The sequence below is a fragment of the Balaenoptera physalus genome, assembly GCF_965194825.1.
Source record: "Balaenoptera physalus genome assembly, chromosome: 16".
NCBI lineage: Eukaryota > Metazoa > Chordata > Mammalia > Artiodactyla > Balaenopteridae > Balaenoptera > Balaenoptera physalus.
The window spans coordinates 12,316,060-12,341,989 of NC_138898.1; the positions used below are offsets into that span (position 1 = coordinate 12,316,060).

Below are 25,930 nucleotides of genomic sequence, written 5' to 3' on the forward strand. Positions count from 1 at the left end.
AAAATCACAATTTTCCCTCACAGAAATCAAAAGGCCTTTCTAGACTAGGATGGATGCATTAACATGTGTACAATTCTATGTACTATATATAACATATAAATATAACATATATGTGCATGCATTCATCTGGGTCTTCATGGGGTGCTTCCAAAATCCTCTTTATGAGAATGCACATCAGTAAATTCCGAAGCAGCAGATTAAGAGCATTTCTGGTTAATACGGCTTACAAGAAGGATCATCAACTTACTACCCACAAGACACATGTGGCCCCCGGAAATTCGTTTGGTTTGCATGGTGTTTCAAAAATTTTTGAAGTTAATTGCTATCATTTAAAAATGAGAGGGACGGGCTTCCCTGGCGGCTCAGTGGTTGAGAATCCGCCTGCCAAGGCAGGGGACACGGGTTCGAGCCCTGGTCTGGGAAGATCCCACCTGCCGCGGAGCAGCTAAGCCCATGCGCCACAACTACTGAGCCTGTGCGCTAGAGCCTGTGAGCCACAACTACTGAGCCAGCATGCTACAACTACTGAAGCCCGCAAGCCTAGAGCCCGTGCTCCACAACAAGAGAAGCCACCGTAATGAGAAGCCTGCTCGCCATGACTAGAGACGGCCCACACAGCAAGGAAGACCCAATGCAGCCAAAAATGAATGAATGAATGAATGAATGAATGAATTTTTAAAAAAATGAGAGGGACTTCCCTGGTGGCACAGTGGTTAAGAATCCACCTGCCAATGCAGGGGACACGGGTTCGATCCCTGGTCTGGGAAGATCCCACATGCCATGGAGCAACTGGGCCCGTGAGCCACAACTACTGAGCCTGCACTCTAGAGCTCACGACTCACAACTACTTAGCCCGCGTGCCTAGAGCCCGTGCTCTGCAACAAGAGAAGCCACCGCAATGAGAAGCCCGTGCACCGCAACCAAGAGTAGCCCCTGCTCGTTGCAACTAGAGAAAGCCTGCGTGCAGCAACAAAGACACAACTCAGCCAAAAATAAATAAATAAATTAAATTAAAAAAAAAAAAAAAAAAAAAAAAAAGATGAGCAAACTTCATATAAATATCCTTATTTTTCAAGCCAAGCTGGAAATTTCATCTTGCAAGACTGGTGTGAATCCCCCAGAGTTAGCTGGTTCCAAATAATATTTGCCCCTTAACCAAGGCACTTAACTCCCTTGGCCTGCCTCCTTCATTTACCTTTACGTGTGACTCCTGTGGGCATCGGAGTTTATAATTCTAAGCGTATACTAAATCTCTAATGAAAACTGGTCAAATTTGGGAGGGGGGAGAGAGGAGGAGGAACCCTAGATCTTAAAATATATTAATTAAATCAAACCCAACATGGTGATTTAAGAGACAGTGTCTGATTACCTAGTTTCATTCACTTAATCACTTTTTAGGCAATTAACTCTTACCTCTCTGCCCTAATTATTATGTCTCTAAAACAGGCAGGTGTATAGCGATTTTCAGAAAGGTCAAGGGACAAAGCATCCTAAACTTACTAGTCCTTTTTACCCCAGAAGGGATAAAAGTTATTTTACTCAAAAAATAAACCAAAAACAAAAAAACCCCACACCACCATATGTTATAGCAGCTATAAGCAGCCAACTAAAGACTTTATGGCTAGAGAATGAAAAATAAACTATGCCTAAGAATTCAAGTGTAAATCTTTTTTTTTTAAATTTTATTTACAAACAGGCATATTGCACACATGTTTCCCTCACCTGTCCTTTAAGAATAAATCAATCACAAAACAGTATTTATTTTCTTTACCTGGACGTCTGATGGCAGGATCAGGATCAAGAGTCTTCTTTAAATATTCTGTTAGCGTTTGCAAATTTGCATCGCTGAGCTCCATTGCCACAGAACCTAAAACAAAAAATGAGGTTTGGGTAATTGGTCACATGAGGACACAGTGATTTACATAAAAGAATCATTTTATATTACGGGTGTCCCCCTCTCTGAAAGTCATCTACTTGTTACATTTTATGTGTGGGCTAAAAGCCTTGCTTACTCTTAGCTGAGACAAGGTTCCAGAAGATAAGGTGGGCTTTTTTGAAACAGCAGTGGCATAATTTTGAGACAAAGAAGAAAAAACACACCATAAACTAGGGTTAAAAACACAAATCACTAGGTTTATTTTTTTAAAGCCCCACAATAAAAAATTAAAATTTTAAGCATCCTTAACTCTAAGGATCCCAAAGAGTTCTGAGATAAAAAAACCAGAATTAAAAAAAAAAAAAAAAAAAAAACAACCAGAATAAATTCCTTTGTGTACAACATGCAACCATAGCTATTGACAACAAACTACATACTGAGAATTTGCACCTGGGAAGATAATTTTGGGGTTCATAAGATGACAGCTGTGATTATAATTAAAAAGCAATTTTCCACACCAAAAGCAAAGTCAACAAAAGCAAAAATAAACAAGTCAGACTACATCAAACTAAAAAGTGTCTGCACAGCAAAAGGAAACATCAACAAAACGAAAAGACAACATATCAAATGGGAGAAAATATTTGCAAATCATATCTGATAAAAAGGTTAATTTCCAAAACATATATAAAAAAAAACTCATACAACTTGGAAAAAAAAATCCAATTGAAAAATGGGCAGAAGAGCTGAACAGACATTTTTCCAAAGAAAACATACAGTTGGCCAACAGTTACATGAAAAGGAGCTCAACATCATTAAACATGAGGGAACGCAAATCAAAAGTACAATGAGATTAACACCACACACCTGTTAGAATGGCGATCATCAAAAAGACAAGGAGGACTTCCCTGGTGGCGCAGTGGTTAAGAATCCACCTGCCAATGCAGGGGACATGGGTTCGAGCCCTGGTCCAGGAAGATCCCACATGCCACAGAGCAACTAAGCCCATGCGCCACAACTAGAGAGAAGCCTGTGCGCCACAACAAAAGATCCTGAGTGCTGCAACTAAGACCCGACACAGCCAAAAAAAAAAAAAAAAAGCCTAGTTGGAAGACAAGATAAAACTGAAATACCAACTACAGACCTATAATCCCTTTCCTGCAGTTTTGAGATCCAAACATCTATAAACTGAGTTTTTTTTTAACAAGTTTGTGGCAAACTCACTTGGCAACAAAACCTGGCCTGAACTGTCTGAGGCTGTAAACATAAATATCTCACTTAGTATGTAAATTTGTTTCACTAAATAATGTATTCGATTGCGGGGCGATACCCCATGCCCCACTGGGGATGCTGCATAATCTACAGCAAGTGCATTTCAAAAAAAAAAATATCTGAATTCTGAAACACTTTTGAGTGTAAGTGCCAAATGACTCACACAGACAGCAACTTAACTGCGAGGTTAAGAAGAGAGCCACTGGAGTATTTGTGGTCCAAGACTTGGCAGAGGCTGTGAACTTGAAGGACACATAGATTTGGATAGGCCAAGTGGAATGAGGACCCATCTCATACAGGCAATCGTGTGAGCAAAGCACAGAGATGGGAAGAGTCCATAGCTCCTTTGGGGAACAGCGGACTTGGAGGCTGAGCTCAGATCATACAGGTTCCCCAATACTTAGCTGAAGAATTTCATGATTTAATGTACAAAAGAGGAAGGCACTAAAGGTTTTTTGAAATGGGTAAAAACTTAATGAAAGTGGAATATATGTACTTTGGGCTGGTAATGGTTTGCAGATTGGAGTCGAGGAAGAGAACAGAAGATCTATTAGGACACTTTTGTAAAATGGGGGAAGGGTCACAAACATGAACCAGGCACAGTGCTAGATGATACGCTTCACATCATTTCACACAATAACCATTTTACAATCAAGGAAGGCAACTCTGAGAGATTAACTAACTTTCCCCAAGCACACAATTAATAAAGATGAGATTCAAATCAGTCTGACCCTATAGGTCTACCCTATTCCTACTACCCAAGGCTGTCTCTCAAGTGGAAATAATGACCGAGGGCTGAACTAGAGCGAGAGCACCAGTGACAGACAGCACTAGAAAGAACGATGTGAAAAGAGACAGCCAGATTAGAAGTAGGGGGAGGCTCTAGAAGTCAAAGATGACTGAGATTTTGAACAAGACTGATTCAAACCAAAAAAGCCATAACGCTTCATCTCGTCACTAAGCTAGAAAGATTTTATAAAGGGCTATGGCTAATGCTGTGCTTGTGCGGAGTACTCCTCCACAGCCAGACACCACAACCTGCTAAGGAGACTGGTATGTTTGAAACTATCTGCATTCTCCTCAGTACAGTCGTTTTTATCATAAGGGAAGCCAATATGCTGAATGATTTAGTAGATTCCCCCACCTATATATTCACCTCCTTTGACCCAGGGCAAACCACTCTATGGGCATGAATATCAAGTCCTGCTTAACCACACACAGAATTTATCAAGAGGCTACTCTTTCTGGTTTTTATACCAAAAGTTCGGAAAATGCTACGCATCATATTCCCCCTCTTTCGGAGATTCACTTTAAAGGCTTCAGGAACTCAAAGAGTAAGTTATCCATTTAACGTTCTTTAATCGAGTTCCTCCCATCACCTGGCCACTGAACCACTTTATTATGGAACACAAGTTGGAAAGCAGTGATTTAATTCATTTCCCATTCTTTTTTCTGTGTTGCAATGCTGAATCTGTTATGAAATCATGAAAGTTTGCTGTTGCCAAGCAAAACCATTTACATCAGTGTATCTGAGCTAAAAAAAAAAACTTACTTTGCCACATGCAAATTATTCTACCTTTTGGGATTTATGCAAGGCAACATGTTAGAAACTGTGTGTGTGTGCTGAGGGGATTATAGATGTTAACTGAATCTATTTTGTTGAGTTTTTAAAGACACTCCTCAATAAATCTGCATTTTACTAACTTTCTTCATGACAGAGTCCCATGCAATCTGGCACCTGTCAACCCCGTCTCCTACCTTCTTCTTGCCCCTATGTTCCAGCCCCCAAAGCCTTCTTTATGTTCCTCAAACCAGACGAAGACAGTTCTCTCTGCCTGTAATAATGCCCTTCCTTCTAATTTGATACCAGGTATCATTCAGCTGTCAGCCCACTGTCAAATCCTCAAAAGAGCCTTCCATGACTATCATCTACCTCATCCCTATTGTACTGTTAATAGCATCTATCCTCATCTGATATCTTTGACTTGTTATCTCTTATTTGTAAGCTCCTTAGGGCAGGGACTTTGTAGGTCTTGTTCCTCTCTGTATACCCAGGACCTTCAACACTGCCTGGCACACAGTAGACATTCATTAAGCATTTGCTGCATGAACTAATGGATAAGGCAATATGTCAGAGAACCAGCTAAAACATGGATCCAGTTTGGATTGGAGACTATTCTCTGAGGGTCAGTTACTAGCAGGCCCGACATAATGTAGGAACTCAGTTACACCTGCCAGATAAACAGTGACCAACTTACTGCCATAATTAGTTTCTGTTCATTCAAAAATGCTTGAAGAAAGATGTGAATTTGAAATCTGTCCTGTGTTATTGTTCATATCTGACAGTGCTAGCACTTTTGTTTCGGAGGCTTGCACTTACTGTCCCGTCTGCCTGGATCTCTCTGCCCCTGGAGAGCTTTGTGGCTCACTGCCCGCTTCATTCAGGTCTCTTTGCAAATGTCATCTCCTTTTAGAGACGCTGTCCTGGACCATCGCATCTAGAAGAGCATCCACCTCAGCCACTCTCCATTCTCTTACTCTGTTTTTCCAAGTCAACTTTATCGGGCGTATGAATTGCTTTCTTCTTTACCATGCTTTTCCCTCCATTAGACTGTAAGCTCCATGTGAGCAGGGACTTTGTGTTCTGTTCACTGCAATCTCCCTAGACCCTTAAAACAGTGAAGGGTACCTACTACATATTTGTTGTACGATTTTCAAAGGCTACGTACCCTTTATCGATTTTTTTCCCCATCAAAAAGCACTATCATTCTTCACATTTATTTTGGTCAATTGACTGTGACAACCAGGAAGAGCTGGAGACAACTGATTCTAAGAGCACATGACAGAGTGACCCCATAAAACAACAAAGTTGAAGTGCTAGGGTGGAACTATTTTTAAATTAAAAAAAGTGTGTAGGGGGAAAAACTGTGTGAGGCGTGGGGGGAGGAGGATATAAATATGCATGCTACAACCCTGAAAGTTAAAATACTATGTAAGTCCTATATTTTTAATGTTAGTTAAGGGACTAAATGCCAACAAATCCTTTTTCTATCTCCTCAGTGACAATGTCTATACACCCAATTTGTAAGCTTAGTCTTGATTTGGGAAAGTATGACAAATCAGGTAATTTTAGAGAATACTCCACAGATTTTCACAATATATCAGCAAGATCAAGGTCTAATTAAATTATCTTATTTGCCACAGGTGAAGGTACTTTGACACTTGGAAATGTTAGCAATATATAAATGTAAAAAGTACTATTGACTTTAAAGACTCAAACTAGAAATGAAAAAATTCACTCTTTTGCCTTTAAATAAGGGGTGACACTTTACTTCTCCACTGAGCTATTTTTGGAAATCCCTACCAATACACAAAAAATAAAAAATATGTACCACAATAAATCAATTATGACAGACTTATCTAAATCCCAAGTTCTTCTTGTTGAAAGAATGGCTGGGCCTAAGTCTAGCCTCTTCCCACAGGCCCTCAATTACAGATGAAAATTTTTGGAATAAAAGCTTTGCTTTCCAAGGCCATCTCACAGACATCTGTGACATAAGTTGATCCAACATGTGTGCCTTTTCCTTAGATATTTCCTCCACATTAGAGAACCATCCCTGAGGCCTTACATTTGGGGAAAGGGAGAGAGATCCAATAAATGAAAACTATCTGGCGCACACACACACATCAAGAACATATCCCAACACCTCAATCCACCCTCTGCTTTTTTTTTTTTTTTAATAAATTTATTTATTTATTTTTGGCCGCGTTGGGTCTTTGTTGCTGCGCGCGGGCTTTCTCTAGTTGCAGACAGCAGAGGCTACTCTTCGTTACGGTGTGCGGGCTTCTCACTGCAGTGGCTTCTCCTGTTGCGGAGCATGGGCTCTAGGCACGCGGGCTTCAGCAGCTGTGGCACGTGGGCTCAGTAGTTGTGGTGCACGGGCTCAGTGGGCATATGGGATCTTCCTGGACCAGGACTCGAACCCGCATCCCCTGCATTGGCAGGCGGATTCTTAACCACTGCGCCACCAGGGAAGCCCCACCCTCTGCTTTCTAATCACAAGAACATACCAAGGAGATGCAAATCCAAACTTTTTACATTGTCTGCAAAGCCCTATGTGATCTGGCCCCTGGATACCTCTCCCTTCATATACTACTCTGTGCAAGCTGGATTTTCCTCAAATATTCCAGGCTTGTTCCTGTCCCGAGCCCTTTGTACTTTCTATTCTCTCTGCCTGGAATGTTCTGTTCCCTCATCTTTCCATAGCTGGTCTCAGCTCAAATGCCACCTCCTCAGAGAAGTTGCCTTCGTCTGTCACTATCTGAAATTATCTAGGTCATTTATTTGTATTCTTGTTTCTTTCTCTCACTAAAATATAAGCTTCCCAAGGGAAGGAACTTCGTCCATTTTTGTTTCTTCACTGTATTCACAGAGATTAAGTGGATGCTCAATCAAGTTATTAAATGAATAAAGGAACAATACCAAAGGTAGAGCACTGCCCCCGAAACCCATCTAATACTATACAGGAAATGGTTTCCCTCTATCCCAGTCCCCAACCAGCAGAAATCAAAGTAAACAGAAGGGGAGAGAGAAGTCTCTTGCACTGATGTAAAGAAATGAAAGATTAAGGGTCTTAAGAGGGAAGAGGCTGGGTAGATCAAGTACCAAGAATTATGCAAAAAATGGAGACACACCAAAAAGGGCCAAAAATTTGACTATGGGGGCCCAAGTGGAGGAGAAAAAGAGCACTGTTAGGATCCAAGAGTAAAAAGCCCCTTTCTGTGCATTATTATTCCAAGGAATAATACTTGCGCATCTACCACGTGGCAAGCAACAGCTATCTGCGTACAGCAGTAATGAGACAGGCGAGGTCCTTGCTTTTTTACATCCTAGCAGTTGAGGAAGACAATAAACAAGTAAACTACCCGTGATTCTAGCATATGATAAAAGCTGTGAAGTAACTAAAACTCGGGTGATGTGATGAAGAGTTGAAGGAAAGAGATCCTTTGAGAGGTTTGTCAAAAAAGGCGTACGGGGAGTGAAACTCGAAGGACAGGGAACCAGCAAAGACCTGATGTTGGTAATTTCCAAGCAGAGGAAAGGCGCGTCCAAACGCTTTATGGAGGACATGAGCTCAGAACATTTAAGAAAAAGAAAGGTCAGCAGTATGGCTACAGTGGCTAAGGAGAAGAGACAGATGGCAGAGGCGGACAATGGTCACCACCGACGGGACTTTGTAAACCACGGTAGTAACTCAGTGGCTCCTCAGCCACTTTACGAAGTAGATGTTTTCAACCCCACTTTGCAAATAAGGAAGTGGAGGCCGGAGAGATGAAGAGACCAGCCCTATGTTACACCCCTAGGGAGAGGCTAAATCTGGAACGGACCCAGGCCTTCTCATTCCAAAGCTGAATTCCATGCTCCGAACGGTATACCACGCCACAGCGTCTCCCCCAAGAGGCGGACCCCGTGTTACCGCGCAGGTGCGTGGACCCCCCGGTGCACGGACTACAAGCTAATCTTCACGAGCAACTCACCAAAGTGAGATCACGAAGCCCGTGTTACAGTCGCGGAGACTGAAGCACTGGGAGGTGCCGCTCCACCGCCTCCTTAACGAGAAAGTGAGGCCAGGGGAAGAGGTGGTAGGGGCGGCTGCCCGCAAGCCCGCTCCGCCGCCGGACAGGCCTGGCTGCCGCACTACGCTCGCGTTGCGGGTGGCCCAGAGCGCCGAGAACGGACGCGCGGGCGCCACCAATGAGAGGCGGCCTTCCCGACCGGCGCGGCCAATCAGCGCGGCGCTGGAGGGGGAGGGGCGGGCGCTGGAGGGGGAGGGGCGGGCGCTGGGGCCGCTCTGGTTAGGCCGCGCCTGGGCTGCCCTCGCCCCTCGCAGGCTCGGGGGCCGCCGGGCCTGGGCCTCAGACCTGGGACGCCAAGAGGGGAGGCGAGACCCGTCGGCGAAGACCCTGCCCGAGGGCGCTGCCCGGGACACGGGCCCATATTCCGCTCTCGCCCAGAAGTGCGGTCCTTGCTTCCCAGCGTTCGGAAGTGCCGGGAGCGCCTCATTCCTCCCGCAGCCGGGTCCCAAGAGGCCACTGTGCCAGGCCGTGCACGCCCGCGCCTTACCTCGTGGGGTACGGGTACGGAGAAGGGAATCTCAGCCGCGGACCGTAGCCGGCAATACCCACCCCTGCTGCCGCTCCACCGCACATTCAAACCCCGGCAAAATGGCGCGGCGGCGAGGCTGTGGTCGAGGCGCATGCGTGAGCGGGGCCGAGGCAAGGGGCGGGGCCGAGGGCGCTCGGCTCCACCCAGGCTGGACTCGCCAATCGCGGCCCCGCTCTGTGTGCTGACGTCACAAGCGACAATGCCCTTTGGCTTTGAACGCTCCGTAGGGCATCGCAATGCCCATTCTGAGACGAGCACAGATTGGGCGCGTGGCCGCTGCATTGTGGCCTATTTTGATGTCAGGCACCTAGTAGGTCTTATATAACTGTTGAACGAACTGCCCAAAGTCATGTCCAAAGCGTCTCCAATCGAAGAGAACTGTCTGCCCCTCATGGAGCTTATGTTTTAGAGGGAGGAACGGAATAAACAAGATAATTTCAAATTTGATAAGTGCTATGAGTCTTCTCATAGGATTTAAAAACAGAATGATGTGGCAGCAGTGACGTAGAATGTCAATGGGATGGCCAGAGGAGACCTCTAAACCAGTGACAATTGACCTGAATTTCAACAAGGAGACAGCTGTGGATCAGCCTGCAGACCGTTCCAGGAGGAGGGGATGCTAATAGCAAAGGCTCTGAGGCAGGACTGTGCTAGGCTGGGTCTTAAAAAATAAAGTGGAGCATGGCAGGAGATGAAGTTAGGTCAGCAGGGGCCAGATGATGTAGGCCTCTTAAGCCAGTGTTATGTCTTAAGTGCACCCATTACAGGATGACCACCGAATTTATATTTTAAAAGGTCCACCAGTTGCTGCTTGGACTGTATGGGGGGAAGACCTTGAAGCAGGGAGACCAGTGAGGAAGCTGCTGGAGGCATCCAGGAAAGAGACGTTAGGCCTGGACTAGGGTGGGTAGCAGTGTGTGTGGAGAGAAGTGGACAGCTTCAGGATATATTTTAGAGGTAGAGCCCATAGGATCTTATGACACACTGAGTGCGGGAAAGAGGAACCAATGGTGACTTATGGAAATCCCAACCCTCAGTTTTGGCCCCCTCCTCCGCCTCCCTCAACAGGCTCAGCTGTCTCCCCTCAGAGCCCATCCCTTGGAATTGCTAGCTTGCTACTCCTGGGACTGAAAGGCATGCTATTTGGTCATCATTCGAGGAAACAAATATAGGAACAAAAGGATATAGGCACAGAGGATAGCAGAGCTCTCAGCCCGTGGTGACTCCGTCCAAACCTCTACACTAAGCGCTGACCAATCTCGAACATGGCTTCTAGCAACACAAGGCTGTGTCCCTAGGATGACCCCAGTGTCCCCACCCCCTCACGACTGCCTGAGAAAACTCAGTGCCACCAAGAGAATTTACTGTTTTTTTCTAACCAAGATCTGAGGATGAGCTCCAACCTCCCTTTCTTAAAGCATTTACTGAAAAGGGCTTACAATTGTGAACTCCTTCCTCTGTCCCTTTGAGAGGTATATGTATCTCCTACACTTCAGGAATGTCTTTCTTAAGGACCTGAAAGCCCTTCCTTTGAAATGTAATCATCAGGAAGGTAGGGTCTCTGTCTCCCAGTCTCTATGGGAGGCTAGAAGCCTAACTTTGGTAATTCCCAGCTAGCAGACACTGCTGGTCTCATCACATTTACACTGACCAACTCTCTTAACTTTTCACTTGAGCCCCTGTTCTTTCCTTACTCCCACATTCTCCTTTTAAAACATCCAATCACCTCCGCACAAGTCCCGAATGAGCTCAGCTCTTTCCCCATCAGTAATTACCAGTAATTACAGAATAAAATCTGTTTTCACCACTTTAACAATGTCCGGCTGTGTTTGTTTATCTATCTTTGACTGCACCCTTGCTACAGACATGTAAAAGCAACTCCTATGTGTAAAATGTAAGAAGTTGCTCTGTTTGAGTAAAAGGGTTGTAGTTATAAGTTTTTGGTAAAATTACTCAACTTCTCTCATCATAGCCCACAAACCCTACAAGATCTGGCTCCTGCCAACCCGTCTGACTCATCACCTTCCTCTCTGCTTCCCTCCACCCTCACTCAGCTCAGCCACCCCACCTGCCCTTCTGCTCTTCCAAGCTCCAAGCTTATTCCTACCTCATTCCTACGTGCTCTTCCCTCTTTGTCTGGAAGGCTCTTCTAGATCCTTGAAAGACTGGCTTTTCTGCACCTTCAGATTCCAGCTCAAATGTCACCTCCTCAAAGAGGCCTTCCACTTTTTTCCAAACAAAATTGCCCACTCCTCACCACCCAATAACGAGACATTTAGGGTTGCCAGATTTAGCAAATGAAATACAGGACACCCGGTGCAACGTGAATTTCAGAAAAGCAATGCATGATTTTTTAGTATAAATATCGCATGGGACGTAGTTACACTAAAAAAATTATAGTGTTTATCTGAAATTCACATTGAACCAAGTGTCCTGTATTTTATCTGACAGCCCTACCTCCATTATATCATCTTCTTCACATCTTATCACTCCCTGTAATTGTCTCCTTTTTTTTTTTTTGGCCACGCCGTGAAGCATGCGGGATCTTAGTTCCCCGACCAGGGATGGAACCTGTGCCCCTTGCATTGAGAGGCCGGAGTCTTAACCACTGGACTGCCGGGAAGTCCCCAATTGTCTCTTTTTCAATTGTCCCCCCCCGGACCTGCCTAAGGACGCTATTAAAACAAGGACTTTCGGGCTTCCCTGGTGGCGCAGTGGTTAAGAATCTGCCTGCTAATGCAGGGGACACGGGTTCAAGCCCTGGTCTGGGAAGATCCCACATGCCGTGGAGCAACTGGGCCCGTGAGCCACAACTACTGAGCCTGCGCGTCTGGAGCTTGTGCTCCGCAACAAGAGAGGCCGCGATAGTGAGAGGCCCGCGCACCGCGATGAAGAGTGGTCCCCGCTTGCCACAACTAGAGAAAGCCCTCGCACAGAAACGAAGACCCAACATAGCCATAAATTAATTAATTAATTAATTAAAAAAAAAAAACAAGGACTTTCTCTTATTTACAGCTATACCCCCAGCACCTAGCACAGCGTAGCTGTTCAATAAATATTTGTTGAATGTTGAATTAAATGCCCTATATAAATAGGTGAAGACCATTGAGAAAGGTGTACATTATTAGGATACTGGTGGAAAAGATGTATTTTTGCCATTGCAGCAATAGTATAAGCAATCATCTTGATCATACTAGTCTGCTTTCCTGGACATTTTCCTCTAGTCCTGGTGAGAGCAACCCTGATGACTTAACGGTTTTTCATCCCCGAGAGCCAATCAGGAAGGCAGCTGGCTGGCATCTTGTGTCTGTCTAGCATCACTGCCCGTTTCTGTAGGAAGCCCTCAAGATGTGCCAAGGTTATCACGTCTGTGGACGTGGCTCCAGCGGGGCGCTCTCCCCTTACCCGTAGCAGCCTCAAGAACTACAGGGGTGAGGGCCACAGAAAGGCTTGTGGGTCCTCTCCATCCTCCGTGGGGCGTGGGTGATCCATGAAGATTCCCTGGGGATCCCCATCCTCCCTGCCCCCACGTACACACACTCTCAGGTTTGCCACAACTGCTGTTGTGCTGGAAACCAAGGAAAATAATTCAGCCATTTTCAGGAGCTAGAACTGAGTATGCATGTAGTTTTCTTTCTTTCCAAACCCTGATAAAACAATGCATATACTGTATGGAAAGATTTCCTGAAAAAAGGAAGATACTCTTACATTTTACTTGGATTCAGAAGGGCATGGACACATCTGGCTGTGCTTGGAAAGAAGAAGTCTTCTTTTGGTTCTATCTCACTTTTAAAGCCCAGCTGAGATGCAGAAAAGTGTTGACAGCTAAAATTGAGACATGTCAGATTGCTGTTTCTTACCTTTTTTTAAATGGAGGCACCTTTCTTTCTTGTGCACATGGTAGAAAATTCACATGGTACAAACAGCTTTTGGTCTTTCACTAATTAGGACATTAGCTGTAGATAATATATTGAATATTTAAGCCCTTTATGTTCTTATTTTTTAAATGTTCTTTATCTGATGTTCTCTGAGAGGCGTGTGAGTCTCCTATCGTGGTTCGTTGTTAAAGCGTACTTCAGTCAGCTTTTGATTTATAGTTTGAAGCTGTTAGGTGGATAAAGGGTTCCTGCCCTTTCTTCCTGATGAAGTCTACCATTTGATAATGTGAAATATTCCTCTTTGGCCCTTTCAAAGCTTTCCTCTTCCAATTCTTGTCTGGTATCAGTACGGTTGGACCTACTTTCTTTCTGTTAACAATTTCCTGGCTCTTCCCCTCCCCCAGTTTTATTGAGATATAATTTTTTAAAATAAATTTATTCATTTATTTATTTTTGGCTGTGTTGGGTCTTCGTTGCTGCGCGCGGGCTTTCTCTAGTTGCAGCGAGCAGGGTCTGCTCTTTGTTGTGGTGCACGGGCTTCTCATTGCGGTGGCTTCTCTTGTTGCGGAGCACAGGCTCTAGGCATGCGGGCTCAGTAGTTGTGACTCGCGGGCTCTAGAGCACCGGCTCAGCAGTTGTGGTGCACGGGCTTAGCTGCTCCGTGGCATGTGGGTCTTCCTGGACCAGGGCTCAAACCCGTGTCCCCTTCAGTGGCAGGCGAATTCTTAACCACTGCGCCACCAGGGAAGTCCTTGAGATATAACTGACATATCTTTCAGCATCCCTTTATTGCCAGAATTCTTTCATCCTTTTGTATCATGCTAGTTAAGTGCGTGGATTTGAGCCAGACTACCGAGGTTAAGACCCCAATGCCATCTGTGTGACACTGGGCAAGTTACTTATAACTTGGTTGCCTAATCTCTAAAATACGGGTAATAATATTATTTTGCCTCAGGGTGGTAGTGAGGATCAAAGAGCCAATATATATGAAGCCCACACAAGGGCACCTGGGAAACAGCGCCCAACAGTGTTAGCTGTTATGACCATTTGTTATGACCGGTGGGAGTATATTCTTGACGCCCTCCCGTTGTCCCCAGTCCTCCGTTTTCCCAGGTGTGCTACTTTAGAGCTGGGCAAGCCTTCGGACCTTGGCCACTGTGCCTTAGAGGGCTCCACGCTGGCCCTCCTCCAGCCACTCCCTGCCCACAGGCAAGGGGTCCACAGGCCAAGTGGGTGCCCTTCCGTGCTCACCCGAACCTGTGCCACCCCCTTTCAGACCACGTTCCAGTCGTGCAGGACCCTGGAAGTCCCCACCCTTAGGCCCTGAGCTCTCTTCCAGGGTCTCTGGAAATCTCTTGCCTGGGTTACTTCTGAGAGCAAATGCACAGCCGGCGTGAGCGCCTGTAAGCTGGAAGTGTGACTGGGGGGCAGACGTGTTCGCAGCTGGTTTATTTAAAAAATAAATTTATTTATTTTACTTTTGGCTGCATTGGGTCTTCATTGCTGCACGCGGGCTTTCTCTAGTTGTGGCGAGCGGGGGCTCCTCCTCCTTGCGGTGCATGGGCTCTAGGTACACGGGCCTAGTTGCTCTGCAGCATGTAGGATCTTCCGGGACCAGGGCTCGAACCTGTGTCTCCTGCACTGGCAGGTGGATTCTTAACCACTGTGCCACCAAGGAAGCCCCTGCAGCGGGTTTGGACAGAGCTCAATATCCACACACACATTCAAAGCCCTGTGGTGCAAGTTGAGGCTTGAGCGGGGAGAAGAAAGGGTGCAGGACAAAGGCCAATTCTCCCCCCGCTGCTCTGTTCTGGCACGGGGAACTCTGGGGAGCCTGAGAATTCAACTTTTGAACCTGGACTTGCAGGTATTACAAAGGTATTTATCAAGGAAGGAGGTTAGGGTCTGTTTTATTCGAAAGCTTATAGCTTGACATATAACTTTGAAATATGTAGACTTACTGCATGTGAGCCCACGGTTGTATTTCTGCCCCAGAGCCAGCAGATGTCAGTAGTGGGCTGTGCTCTCTGCCCTCTGGAGCCAGTGCCACAACGATCTATCAATGCATAGCACAGGGAGATCAGCTCGGTGCTTTGTGACCACCTAGAGGGGTGGGATGGGGAGGGTGGGAGGGAGGGAGATGCAAGAGGGAAGAGATATGGGAACATATGTATATGTATAACTGATTCACTTTGTTATAAAGCAGAAACTAACACACCATTGTAAAGCAATTACACTTCAATAAAGATGTTTAAAAAAAAAAAAAAATACATCCATCTGTCTAGTCTCCAGCACATTAAATAGCCCTTCCCTTGTGTGAGATCCCTCCTTAGGGAGGGACTGAAGGGAGCATCAGTGATGCAGTGGAGGGAATTCCCTGGGAGTCCAGTAGTTAGGACTCTGAGCTTCCACTGCCAAGGGCCCAGGGTTCGATCCCTGGTCAGGGAACTAGGATCCAGCAAGCCACATGGCCCCCCGCCCCCTCCCAAAAAAAAGGTGTAGTGGAGGAGAGGGATGGGGACAGGAGCTGACGGCTCTCACAAGCACTGATAGGTGGTGTGGGGCAATGGTTAAGAGGCAGGCTCTAGAGCCAGACTGCAGGGCGTCAAATCTAGCTGTGTGGCCTTAGGCAAGTTCCTTGAACTCTCTGAGCCCCATGTTAAAAAATGGGGTGTGATGGGAATTCCCTGGCGGCCCAGTGGTTAGAACTCTGTGCTTCCACTGCAGGGGGCACAGGTTTGATTCCTGGTTGGGGAACTAAGATCCCACAAGCTGCACAGCCAAAAAAAAAAAAAAAAATGGGGTGTGACGATGGTAGCTATCTTATGTCCTTATGGAGTGGTTGTGAGGATTAAAGGGGATAATATATGCAGAACAAATGCCTTGCACATTAAAAATCCAGTAAATGATCATTATTTGATCACTGCTCTGGTGCTATCAAAGAAATGGAAAAAACAAAAACAAAAAACGCTGAACAATGGCTGAAATGGCAAAAAGTATATCAAATAATCAACAGGGAAGCCTAACAGAAGAAATGAAGTTCTCTTTCCAACCTCCTTTGGTGGAGGGGAAGGGGGAAGTGAGGCCAGCAAGAATCCAGGGAATGTGGAGTTTCAAACCGGAGCCCTTTGGGCACCTTTGGAGTTGAGGACTGAGCATCTTCCTGAATGCTCTCAGGGGAAGCAGGTGCCTAGTGCTAATTTCCACCATGGCAGGTATAGAGGGCAAGTGGAGTCTTTGGGTGGCAGCTTCCTCTTCAAGCTGAGCAAGGCAAATGGAGAGTGGAATTGCCAGCAACTCAAGAGAGCACAGGAAATTACCAAATTCCCCTTAGTTTGTGAACTGTCCCATGATCACCCTAGAATTTCCACTTAAAAAAAAAAAATCCCTGGGCTTCCCTGGTGGTGCAGTGGTTAAGAATCTGCCTATCAATGCAGGGGGCACGGGTTCAAGCCCTGGTCTGGGAAGATCCCACATGCTGCGGAGCAACTAAGCCCGTGCGCCACATCTACTGAGCCTGCGCTCTAGAGCCCGCGAGCCACAACTACTGAGCCTGCATGCCTAGAGCCTGTGCTCCGCAACAAGAGAAGCCACTGCAATGAGAAGCCCACGCACCACAACGAAGAGTAGCCCCTGCTCACCGCAACTAGAGAAAGCCCGCACGCAGCAACAAAGACCCAACACAGCCAAAAATAAATAAAATAAATAAATTAAAAATAAATAAATACAAGAACTAAAAAAACACTAAAAAAAAATCCCTGCATTCTTTCACCAAAAGTTCACTGAGTGAATTTTATATCTGGTACTGTGTTCTGGTTGGTGAGATTGTCATGAACAAAACAGCCCTGGTTCCTGCCCCGACTCCATTCCCCCATTTCAGTGCGGGGAGACATATCAAACAGACCATTACAGATGGTGGCGAGCTCTGAGGAGGACACCAAGAAGGCACAAGGAGTTAGTGTTTCGCTTGAACCCGGGAGGAGGAACTAGCCATGAAGCGATCTAGAGAAAGTGCCCTCCAGGCAGAGGAACAGCATGGGCAAAGGCCCTGAGGCAGGAGCAAGTGTGGGGCTCTAAAGAAGTCACGAATTCGTGCTTTTTTTTTTAATTGGAGTTGATTTACAATGTTGTTAGTTTCAGGTGTACAGCAAAGTGATTCAGATATCTATATCTATAAACATCTATATCTACATAAATATCTTTTTTCACGTTCTTTTCCATTATCGGTTATTACAAGATCTTGAATAGAGTCCCCTGTGTTATACAGTAGGTCCTTATTGTTTATCTGTTTTACATATAGTAGTGTGTATCTGTTAATCCCAAACTCCTAAATTATCCCTCCCTCCCCACCTTTCCCCTTCGATAACCGTAAGTTTGTTTTCTATGTCTGTGAGTCTATTTCTCTGTTGTAAATAAGTTCATTTTTATAATTTTTTTTAGATTCCACATATAAGCGATATCATATGATATTTGCCTTTTTCTGTGTGACTTACTTCACTTGGTATGATAATCTCTAGGTTCATCCACGTTGCTGCAAATGGCATTATTTCATTCCTTTTTATGGCTAATATTCCTATACACACACACACACACACACACACACACACACACACACACACACACACACCCCACGTCTTCTTTATCCATTCCTCTGTTGATAGACACTTAGGTTGCTTCTGTGTCTTGGCTATTATAAATAGGGCTGCTATGAACATTGGGGGTACATGTATCTTTTTGAATTAGAGGTTTTGTCTTTTCTGGATATATGTCCAGGAGTGGGATTGCTGGATCACATGGTAACTCTGTCTTAAGTTTTTTAAGGAACCTCCATACTATTCTCCATAGTGGCTGCACCAATTTACATTCCTACCAACAACATAAGAAGGTTCCTTTTTCTCCACACCCTGTTCAGCATTTACAAATTGGTGACTTTTGAGGTGTGTATTAAAGTGGAAAAATGAAGGCACAAACCACAAGCGCTTACTGGCCCAACCTCGGCATCTGCTCGCTTCCTCTTACATCTTCTCTGCCAGACACCGTTCCTTTCCTTGACTTCTGAATGTCTGTGCTAGTCTGGAAAGGGTCTGAGGGTATAGCCCTACCAAGGTAGAGTAAGAGATCTGATAACGAATGTTTCTAACTCAGGTGTTTGTAATATCCAAGCAGCTCAACTTACAAACAGGGGCCTTGGAACATCAGCTCCTCAGAGACCAGGACTGTGTTCTGCTGGAAGCCCTGCTGGGTTTCCCACCTCATCCACCAGATCAACCGGCGCAGTGAGATGTAGTGTGGTTGGTGTGTGTGTGTTCTGAACACAGAGCCTGGGTCAGAATCCCAGCTCTGCCACTTCCCAACGGTGTGATTTCCCCCTCAGTGGGCCTCTTGGGCCTCAGTGTCCTCATCTAATGCTGCGACCTTCATCATATGGTTGTGGTGAGGTTTAAAGGCCTTCCTGTAGGCAAAGCACTTAGTAAGGTGTCTGGAGTGCCGTAAACATCAATAAATGTTAATGATGTTGGGACTTCCCTGGTGGCACAGTGGTTAAGAATCCGCCTGCCAATGCAGGGGACATGGGTTCGAGCCCTGGTCCAGGAAGATCCCACATGCCGCGGAGCAACTAAGCCCATGCGCCACAGCTACTGAGCCTGAGCTCTAGAGCCCGTGAGCCACAACTACTGAACCTGCATGTCACAGCTACTGAAGCCTGTGTGCCTAGAGCCCGTGCTCCGCAACAAGAGAAGCCACTGCAATGAGAAGCCCAAGCACAGCAACGAAGAGTAGCCCCCGCTCGCTGCAACTAGAGAAAGCCCGTGCACAGCAACACAGACCCAACGACCCAACGCAGCCGAAAATAAGTAAATAAATTTAAAAATGATGTTAATTAACATCATTAATGTTAATGAATGAATGACATTGATAGCCTGCTCAGTGCTAATACCCCAAAAGGGCAGAAAGTTAGCACAAATCCTTCTACACAAAGAGTTCTTCCTCTTTTTTGGATTTCCTTCTCATTTAGGTCACCACAGAGTACTGAGTAGAGTTCCTGTGCTATACGATAGGTTCTCATTAGTTATCTATTTTATATATAGTATCAATAGTGTATATATATGTCAATCCCAATCTCCCAGTTCATCCCACCACCCCACTTTCCCCCTCGGTATCCATACGTTTGTTCTCTACATCTGTGTCTCTATTTCTGCTTTGTAAATAAGATTGTCTATGCCAGGTTTTTCAGATTCCACATATATGCGTTAATATACAATATTTGTTTTTCTCTTTCTGACTTACTTCACTCTGTATATGACAGTCTCTAGGTCTATCCATGCCTCTACAAATGACCCAATTTCGTTCCTTTTTATGGCTGAGTAATGTTCTATTGTATATATGTACCATATCTTCTTTATCCATTCCTCTGTTGATGGACATTTGGGTTGCTTCCACGTCCTGGCTACTGTAAACAGTGCTGCAATGAACACTGGGGTGCATGTGTCTTTTTGAATTATGGTTTTCCCTGGGTATATGCCCAGTAGTGGGATTGCAGGTATAGCTGATTCACTTTGCTGTACAGTATAAACTAACACAATATTGTGAAGCAACTATACTCCAATAAAAAAAAAAAGATATGAAAAAAAACAGAACAAAAGAATTCTTCCTTCCAGCTTCCATGATCTGACCACTGGCCTCTCCTACAGCGTGGTGCTTGGTTCTTCTCAGAAACCCATGCACTCTGGAGAAGGAAATCAATATGCCATTATTTAAGCTCAAATTCACTCAAGCTAAGAAGTTTATTAGAACATATGGGTATTTCTTGGACATAAATCAAGATAAATTCTTTAGGCAAATCTGAACTAGGTTCAAGGAGAGGAGGCTATACAAGCTTCATGTAAAGACTGGGAGTCTCTGGGAAAGATGAAAATTGACTATTATATAAAATTATCCTCAGAGGCTCAGTCTTCAGTTGAGTACCAGATAAGGTTGGCTTGTGTCTAGAAATAGGCATTTAAAAAAATACTAAAATCATTTTTGCCAGAACCTCTGGGGTGTCCCCATCCCTGCTCCTCCTCCTCTTGCTGTGGGCATGTAGCTGCATTTACTAAGCTGGATGCTCCTAAGATGTGATACAAATCACTAACCCAAGGACAACTTAGATTTCTTAAACTGGACAACAGGCATGTTACACAGGTTTGCAAAAATTCCGGGGAACCACTCTGGTCCTCTGAAAAAGGAAACATACTTTTGCCTAAAACGTGTTCCAGTCTGTTGGCAGGGTACAAATGCAGAATAATGCTAAAATTACCTTTCAAAATGCTTACGGAGGGTGGGATGAATTGGGAGATTGGGACTGACATACATACACTACTATGCATAAAACAGATAACTAATGAGAACCTACTGTATAGCACAGGGAACTCTACTCAATGCTCTGTGGTAACCTAAATGGGAAGGAAATCTAAAAAAGAGTGGATATATGTGTACGTATGACCGATTCACTTTGCTGTACAGTAGAAACTAACAGAACATTGTAAAGCAACTATACTCCAATAAAAATTAATTAAAAAAAAAAAGCTTAAATAAGTAGCACTTGAAATAAGGTGGAGCTGGCCCTTCCCTAACCAGTGACCTCAGCATGCCCTCCGTAGGGGCGAGCAGAAGAGACTTTGTTTTTTACAGGAAGGCCAAAGAAAGCTGAAAGTATCTGCCACAAAGGGACTTTTAGGTCCTGTAACACAAGCTGAAGGAGCCCTGTTACTCAGAAGAAAGAAGTCACTTTAGTTCAGGGTGTTTCAACCTTGGCACTGCTGACATTGGGGCTGGGTTATTCCTTGTGGGGCGGGGGGTCGGGCTGTTTGTTAGCCTCTACTCACTAGATGCCAGTAGCACAGCCACTCCGCTGTTGTGACAACCAAACATGTCTTCAGACCTTGCCAAGTGTCCCCCGTGTTCCCTGGGGGCAGAACTGAAAACCACTGGTTGGCAGCAGGTTGAAAACCACTGCTCTAGATAAAACTCAGGCACTATCTGCTCTGAAGAGATAAAGACTCTTCAGAAAACTTTTCCAAAAGAGAGCGCTGTCCCTTTGTTCTTCCCTGGAAGCACCTAAAATGTGGCACCAGAGAGAGATGTTTTATACCAGTGAATTAATAAAGATGACCATGTATTAGTCAATTTCACCAGTGGATTTTTTTTTTTTTTTTTTTTCCTGGCCGTGCCGCGTGGCACGTGGGATCTTAGTTCCCCAACCAGGGATCGAACGCGTGCCCCCTGCAGTGGAAGCGTGGAGTCCTAAACACTGGACCGCCAGGGAACTCCCAGCAGTGGAATATTTTAAATATAATCATGATTTACAACTTTACATATTTCAGAAGGAATGGATTCTGCGCTTGGAGGCAGGAAAGGCAAGGTTAGAGCTCACTGTCTTCCTAGGCCAGCTCCCTGTGTGAACCTCAGAATCGTCTCCCGCTCAATGCCCACTTGGCTTACCTGTGAGTCTTCCTCTGCGATCTTGCCCTCAGTGCCAGCAGGAGGAGATGTCTGTCTTTCTTGGGAACTAACCCACTGGTCAAACTAATTAATGAGATAAATAAGAATCTTCTCATGACCTCATAGCTGGATATTCTTCCCTTTCACAGCGGGGAGGAAAGTGAATGAAGGGAATTTTACTTAAAAAAATTTAAACCCACAATTAATATTCTCCCATTAATAATTATAATAGTTAAACATAAAGGCCAAATTTTACCACCAATATCTGCCACAAGAACAAACTAACCCAAAACTTGATATACATTATCAAGTTTGATATACATAATGGCTTGATATACATTAATTACTACGTTAAAAGCAGCTTTACTTTTTAAAACTTTATTGATTTACCACCTGATTAAAGCATGGGATATTTATTTTAACAGTATTATACATAATATTTTTACATAGAAAACTTTACATAGCATTTCATATTATATAATTCTGCTTATTCTTTCAAAAATGTATACATCCATTGGGCAAGGAATGCTTTTCATTAAATTACCAATATTAAATGCACTTAATCATCGTGTATAGATTAAACGAAAGTAGCTATTAACTAACTTTTAGGCATTTTTAAGGAGGTAAAACATACATTTGCACATAAAGAAATATTTGATGCAAATATGCAGATAAAATTTTTTAAAAATTAGAACACTGAGAAAAACTACACTTTTGATGAGTGTCTTTTTTTGAGAGCAAGGATTTCCATATATAGTCATTCTTTTAAATATTCGGCTTTGGTTTCTTTGTTTCCCAAACTACAAAGCTGCCGATAGCAAAACTCCAAGATTTCACATGAGTTCAAGCTATGTCTACTTTAACACAAATACTAAAACAGAATTCAGAAAATGCAGTATTAAGGATCCAGCTTCTATTTAAACCAATACCCATTTGCATCATAACAACAAACATCTGAATGAGATGGCCATACTTGCATTTGTCAGCAGGTTCCTTTAATAACTATAAAGACTACTAAATGTATAGCCATAATCACAAAAGAATGACGAGAAAGTTTAGGTTTTTTTTTTTTTTTTTTGCATTTTGTACAAAAGTCACCTCTCAGAGGAAAATGTTGTTTCCAGATATTATTATACAATTCCCATTATGTATGTTCTTTGCTTGTACGTGAGGAGTAACAGGGAAAAGGTGTATTTGACTCTAAAGATGCATATTAGAAATAAAATTTCCCATCCACCGTTTGTTGTTAAGATGCCAAAGCTGGTGATCTCCCTAAAGGACAATGAAGAAAAGCAAAACTGCACAAGGCAGCAGTCCTGTAACAAACAAAAACTTCTCCAGAGACTCAGCACAAAAAAATCAACACTTAAAGCATGCTGAGAAAGAAATAAGGCCTTGGAAATGTGTCGCTCTTCTCCATAACCCTGTGAATGAATGGCCCCTGGCCCGGTGCTGCAGAGGCACACACACCCCTTTCACTGGTGTGTGAGTGGCACAAGCCACGTTCACCGTGCGCGAGAACAGATCCGTCACAAAAGAGAACTCGGGCTGAGTGGCTTTACCATTGGGAGTGAGGGAGCTCCTCTGGACGTCACAGTCCACAGACAAGAAAAGTCACCCTCAATGGTTTTACATCCAGTTTCTAAAAAGTCCACGCTGGTACAATTCAAATGCCTTATTCAGAATATCGAATCTTTTAAAAAACACAGCTGAAAAGAAATTCAAACCTGAATGTTTCGGCAAGTGACAAAACGCGCTTACACATTTCCTACTCTGCGAGAGGGGGCAAAAATGAAAGAAGGCAGGAACACGTGGGCGAAGTCTTGCAGTCACATTCAGTGAAGAAAACGTCACATAAGAACCTCAGAAGGAAAGGAAGAATCTCCACCTAGGGACGCAGCTGGACAGAAAATGTAAGTATGAACAAACCCGCATGCTCCTCATTTATACCTTTAGTGCAAATGTTAATGGAGACGGCTGACTAGCGGAGGCTGTGACCACCACAGTACCAGCGAGGACGTCTCAGCATGTGGGGTCCATGCTGCAGCGTAAAGACGTAACGGATTCCAGGACCAGGACGTCAGACGTGCTGACATTTTCCATTCACGGTAAAATATTTAGCAGGTCCTTTCCTGCTAAATTCCGTAGCCCCTCTTCTCTCATGTATGTAAATAATGTAAAAACCTAAACCTGCTCTTTTTTTTCTTTGGTAGAGAAATTAAAACACTTTTGAGGAAAGAAGAAAGTAGACAGAGTACTGCTGGCCAAAACCACACATTGCTCAAGGCTGTTAGAACACAAAAAATGTAAGAAATCAGTCTCTTAGTAAACAAAAGCACCAGAAATCCTTCTCTATAAAGAAAAACTATCCAATTGTTTAGATAGGTTCCCAACTTACTAACTTCTAAGGCACCAGAGTTGACATCAACACAACCCAATTTACAGGACTACAGGGCGCAGGGAGCAGTCTCCATGTCTTATTAACCCTGCAACGCTTCTAACGCTGAGTGCTGCTCTCGGTGAGCAGGGGACGAGAGGGCAGAGATGAAGCCTGTGTTCTTTCTCACTGACTCAGAGTAAAATTCAGCTCCCACATCTACTGCTTGCAGGCCTCGGGGCTGTATTCCTAGACCGCCGGCTTCCACACAAGCTGCACCAGAATTCAGTTCTACTGCAGCTGAGAGTATTGCACCGTCATTCACGTGATAGGGACCCCAGAATGTAACCCTTCCAAAGAACTCAGCTCCTTGGTTCAAATTAACAGAAGCACTGAACGCAGGCCACCTCCTGCCAAGGTCACGGTCAGCTGTGCTGGCCCACAACAGCACAGGTCTGCTCGGGTTCAACCCATGACACGTGGCTGGGGGAGGCTCACAGGAGCCACCCTTCTCACGCAGAGCCCCCAGCCCCTCTCTCTGGAGGGACCTTGCATGGGGACGGTGCCCATGCAGGGACACTAACCGCTGGTACACTCACTATCCCGAGGTACAAAGAAAAGGGCTCCTCAGATATAAATTAATTCTCTTAAATTACTACTTCACTTTTGTTACTGCTTCATAGATTAGATGGACAATGTATTCTGGAAATTTTAATACTCCTCCACAAATACTTACTTCAATGAAGACTAATCATCTTCATTCAATTGTTGACTTTTTCCTATAGCCTTTTTCTCCCCCAGTTACTAAAACAGGGAGAGCCAGGAGGCACTACATTTGTTTTTTAAACCTTGCAAGCTCTTAATTCTAACTTAATTACTAAACTCTGCCTTCAATCAAATCCTCAGTAATATCTCTTTTGTCAAATGCTTTAAAAATCATCCAGACGTTAACAAACGAAACAGAAAAAAAAACCCAAAAGAAACCCCAACCCTTTTCCCCCTACCTTTCCCCAAACTAATGTAACTACAGCTGACTCACAACTGACAAAAACACTCAAACTTCTCTAGCACACTCAAACAACAAAAGATCCCAGCATATTTTAGGTGGCACTTAGCCGTTACAAGAAATTTTATTAACATACTCTCTAATAATCACGAACCTATACAGCTATGTTCAGTATCATCAAGGAGAGCGACTTCCTTTGACAGAACATCTACAGCCAATCGTGGGACTTTGCTTGAGAATGACGGCAAGTGCAATGACAGATGTGACAGGCAGTTCAATCGGTAAAGTGGAATGACAGAGATGAGACTGACTCCCCACCTACTGTGTTAACTGGGTGTGCAACAGTTTAGGGAAATAGCACAACGCCTCAGTCAGGGACTCTGATGGAACCGTCTTTATCCAGGCCATTCTGAGCTCCAGGATGCCGACTTTCTACGGTCTGACCCTTCCCGAGACGTGCCAGGCAGAGGCGGCGTGGTGACAGGGCTGCAGAGCTGCAGCAGTGGCCGGGAGGGGCCAGGGCTACCATATTGGTGACGGGGTCCCTGGTACCTGGGATGGCTCTTCTGGAATCCATATCTTATACACAACACCTATCCTTAGGAAGAACTTCCGCAGAACTGCTCGGAGCTCAGGAATCAGGTCAAACTGCATAATTTCACACAAGTAGGGGTAGTACATTGCAGCATGTGCTTTAAACTTGAGGTGGGAGAAACAGAGAGAGAGAAAATTAGACATGGAACTATTTTTTGGCACTAGTTTTTCAAAAGTATTCATCTCACCCTGGAACTTCTTGCAAATAATATTGGTGTTTTTTCTGGCTATTATAAAGTAGGTGCAAAAGATTTGCAAATTAAAACTTCTTTTAATTATATTT

At 44.5% G+C, this 25,930-nt stretch overlaps 2 protein-coding genes and 1 long non-coding RNA gene across 6 annotated transcripts in view; 1 reads left to right on the forward strand and 2 right to left on the reverse strand.

Moving 5' to 3' along the window:
- CSE1L (chromosome segregation 1 like) overlaps positions 1-9,405 on the reverse strand; it is a 42,476-nt gene extending 33,071 nt beyond the window's left edge. The window contains exons 1-2 of the mRNA XM_082430787.1: positions 9,270-9,405; positions 1,772-1,867 (exon numbers count right to left, since the gene is read on the reverse strand). Coding sequence (XP_082286913.1) covers positions 1,772-1,856 — 85 coding nt within the window. The 5' untranslated portion in view covers positions 1,857-1,867; positions 9,270-9,405. The remainder of the gene's footprint in view (positions 1-1,771; positions 1,868-9,269) is intronic.
- A 6,056-nt stretch (positions 9,406-15,461) lies between these two features.
- LOC309645563 lies at positions 15,462-22,609 on the forward strand. The gene is made up of 2 exons (XR_014254959.1): positions 15,462-16,815; positions 18,966-22,609. It is a non-coding gene; the product is annotated as an uncharacterized lncRNA (long non-coding RNA).
- The window catches only part of ARFGEF2 (ARF guanine nucleotide exchange factor 2), a 100,904-nt gene continuing 97,006 nt past the window's right edge, over positions 22,033-25,930 (reverse strand). For all 4 annotated transcript variants that reach the window (XM_082430782.1, XM_082430781.1, XM_082430783.1 and 1 more), the window contains one exon: positions 22,033-25,752. In XM_082430782.1, the coding sequence (XP_082286908.1) occupies positions 25,576-25,752 (177 nt within the window). In that variant the 3' untranslated portion in view covers positions 22,033-25,575. The remainder of the gene's footprint in view (positions 25,753-25,930) is intronic.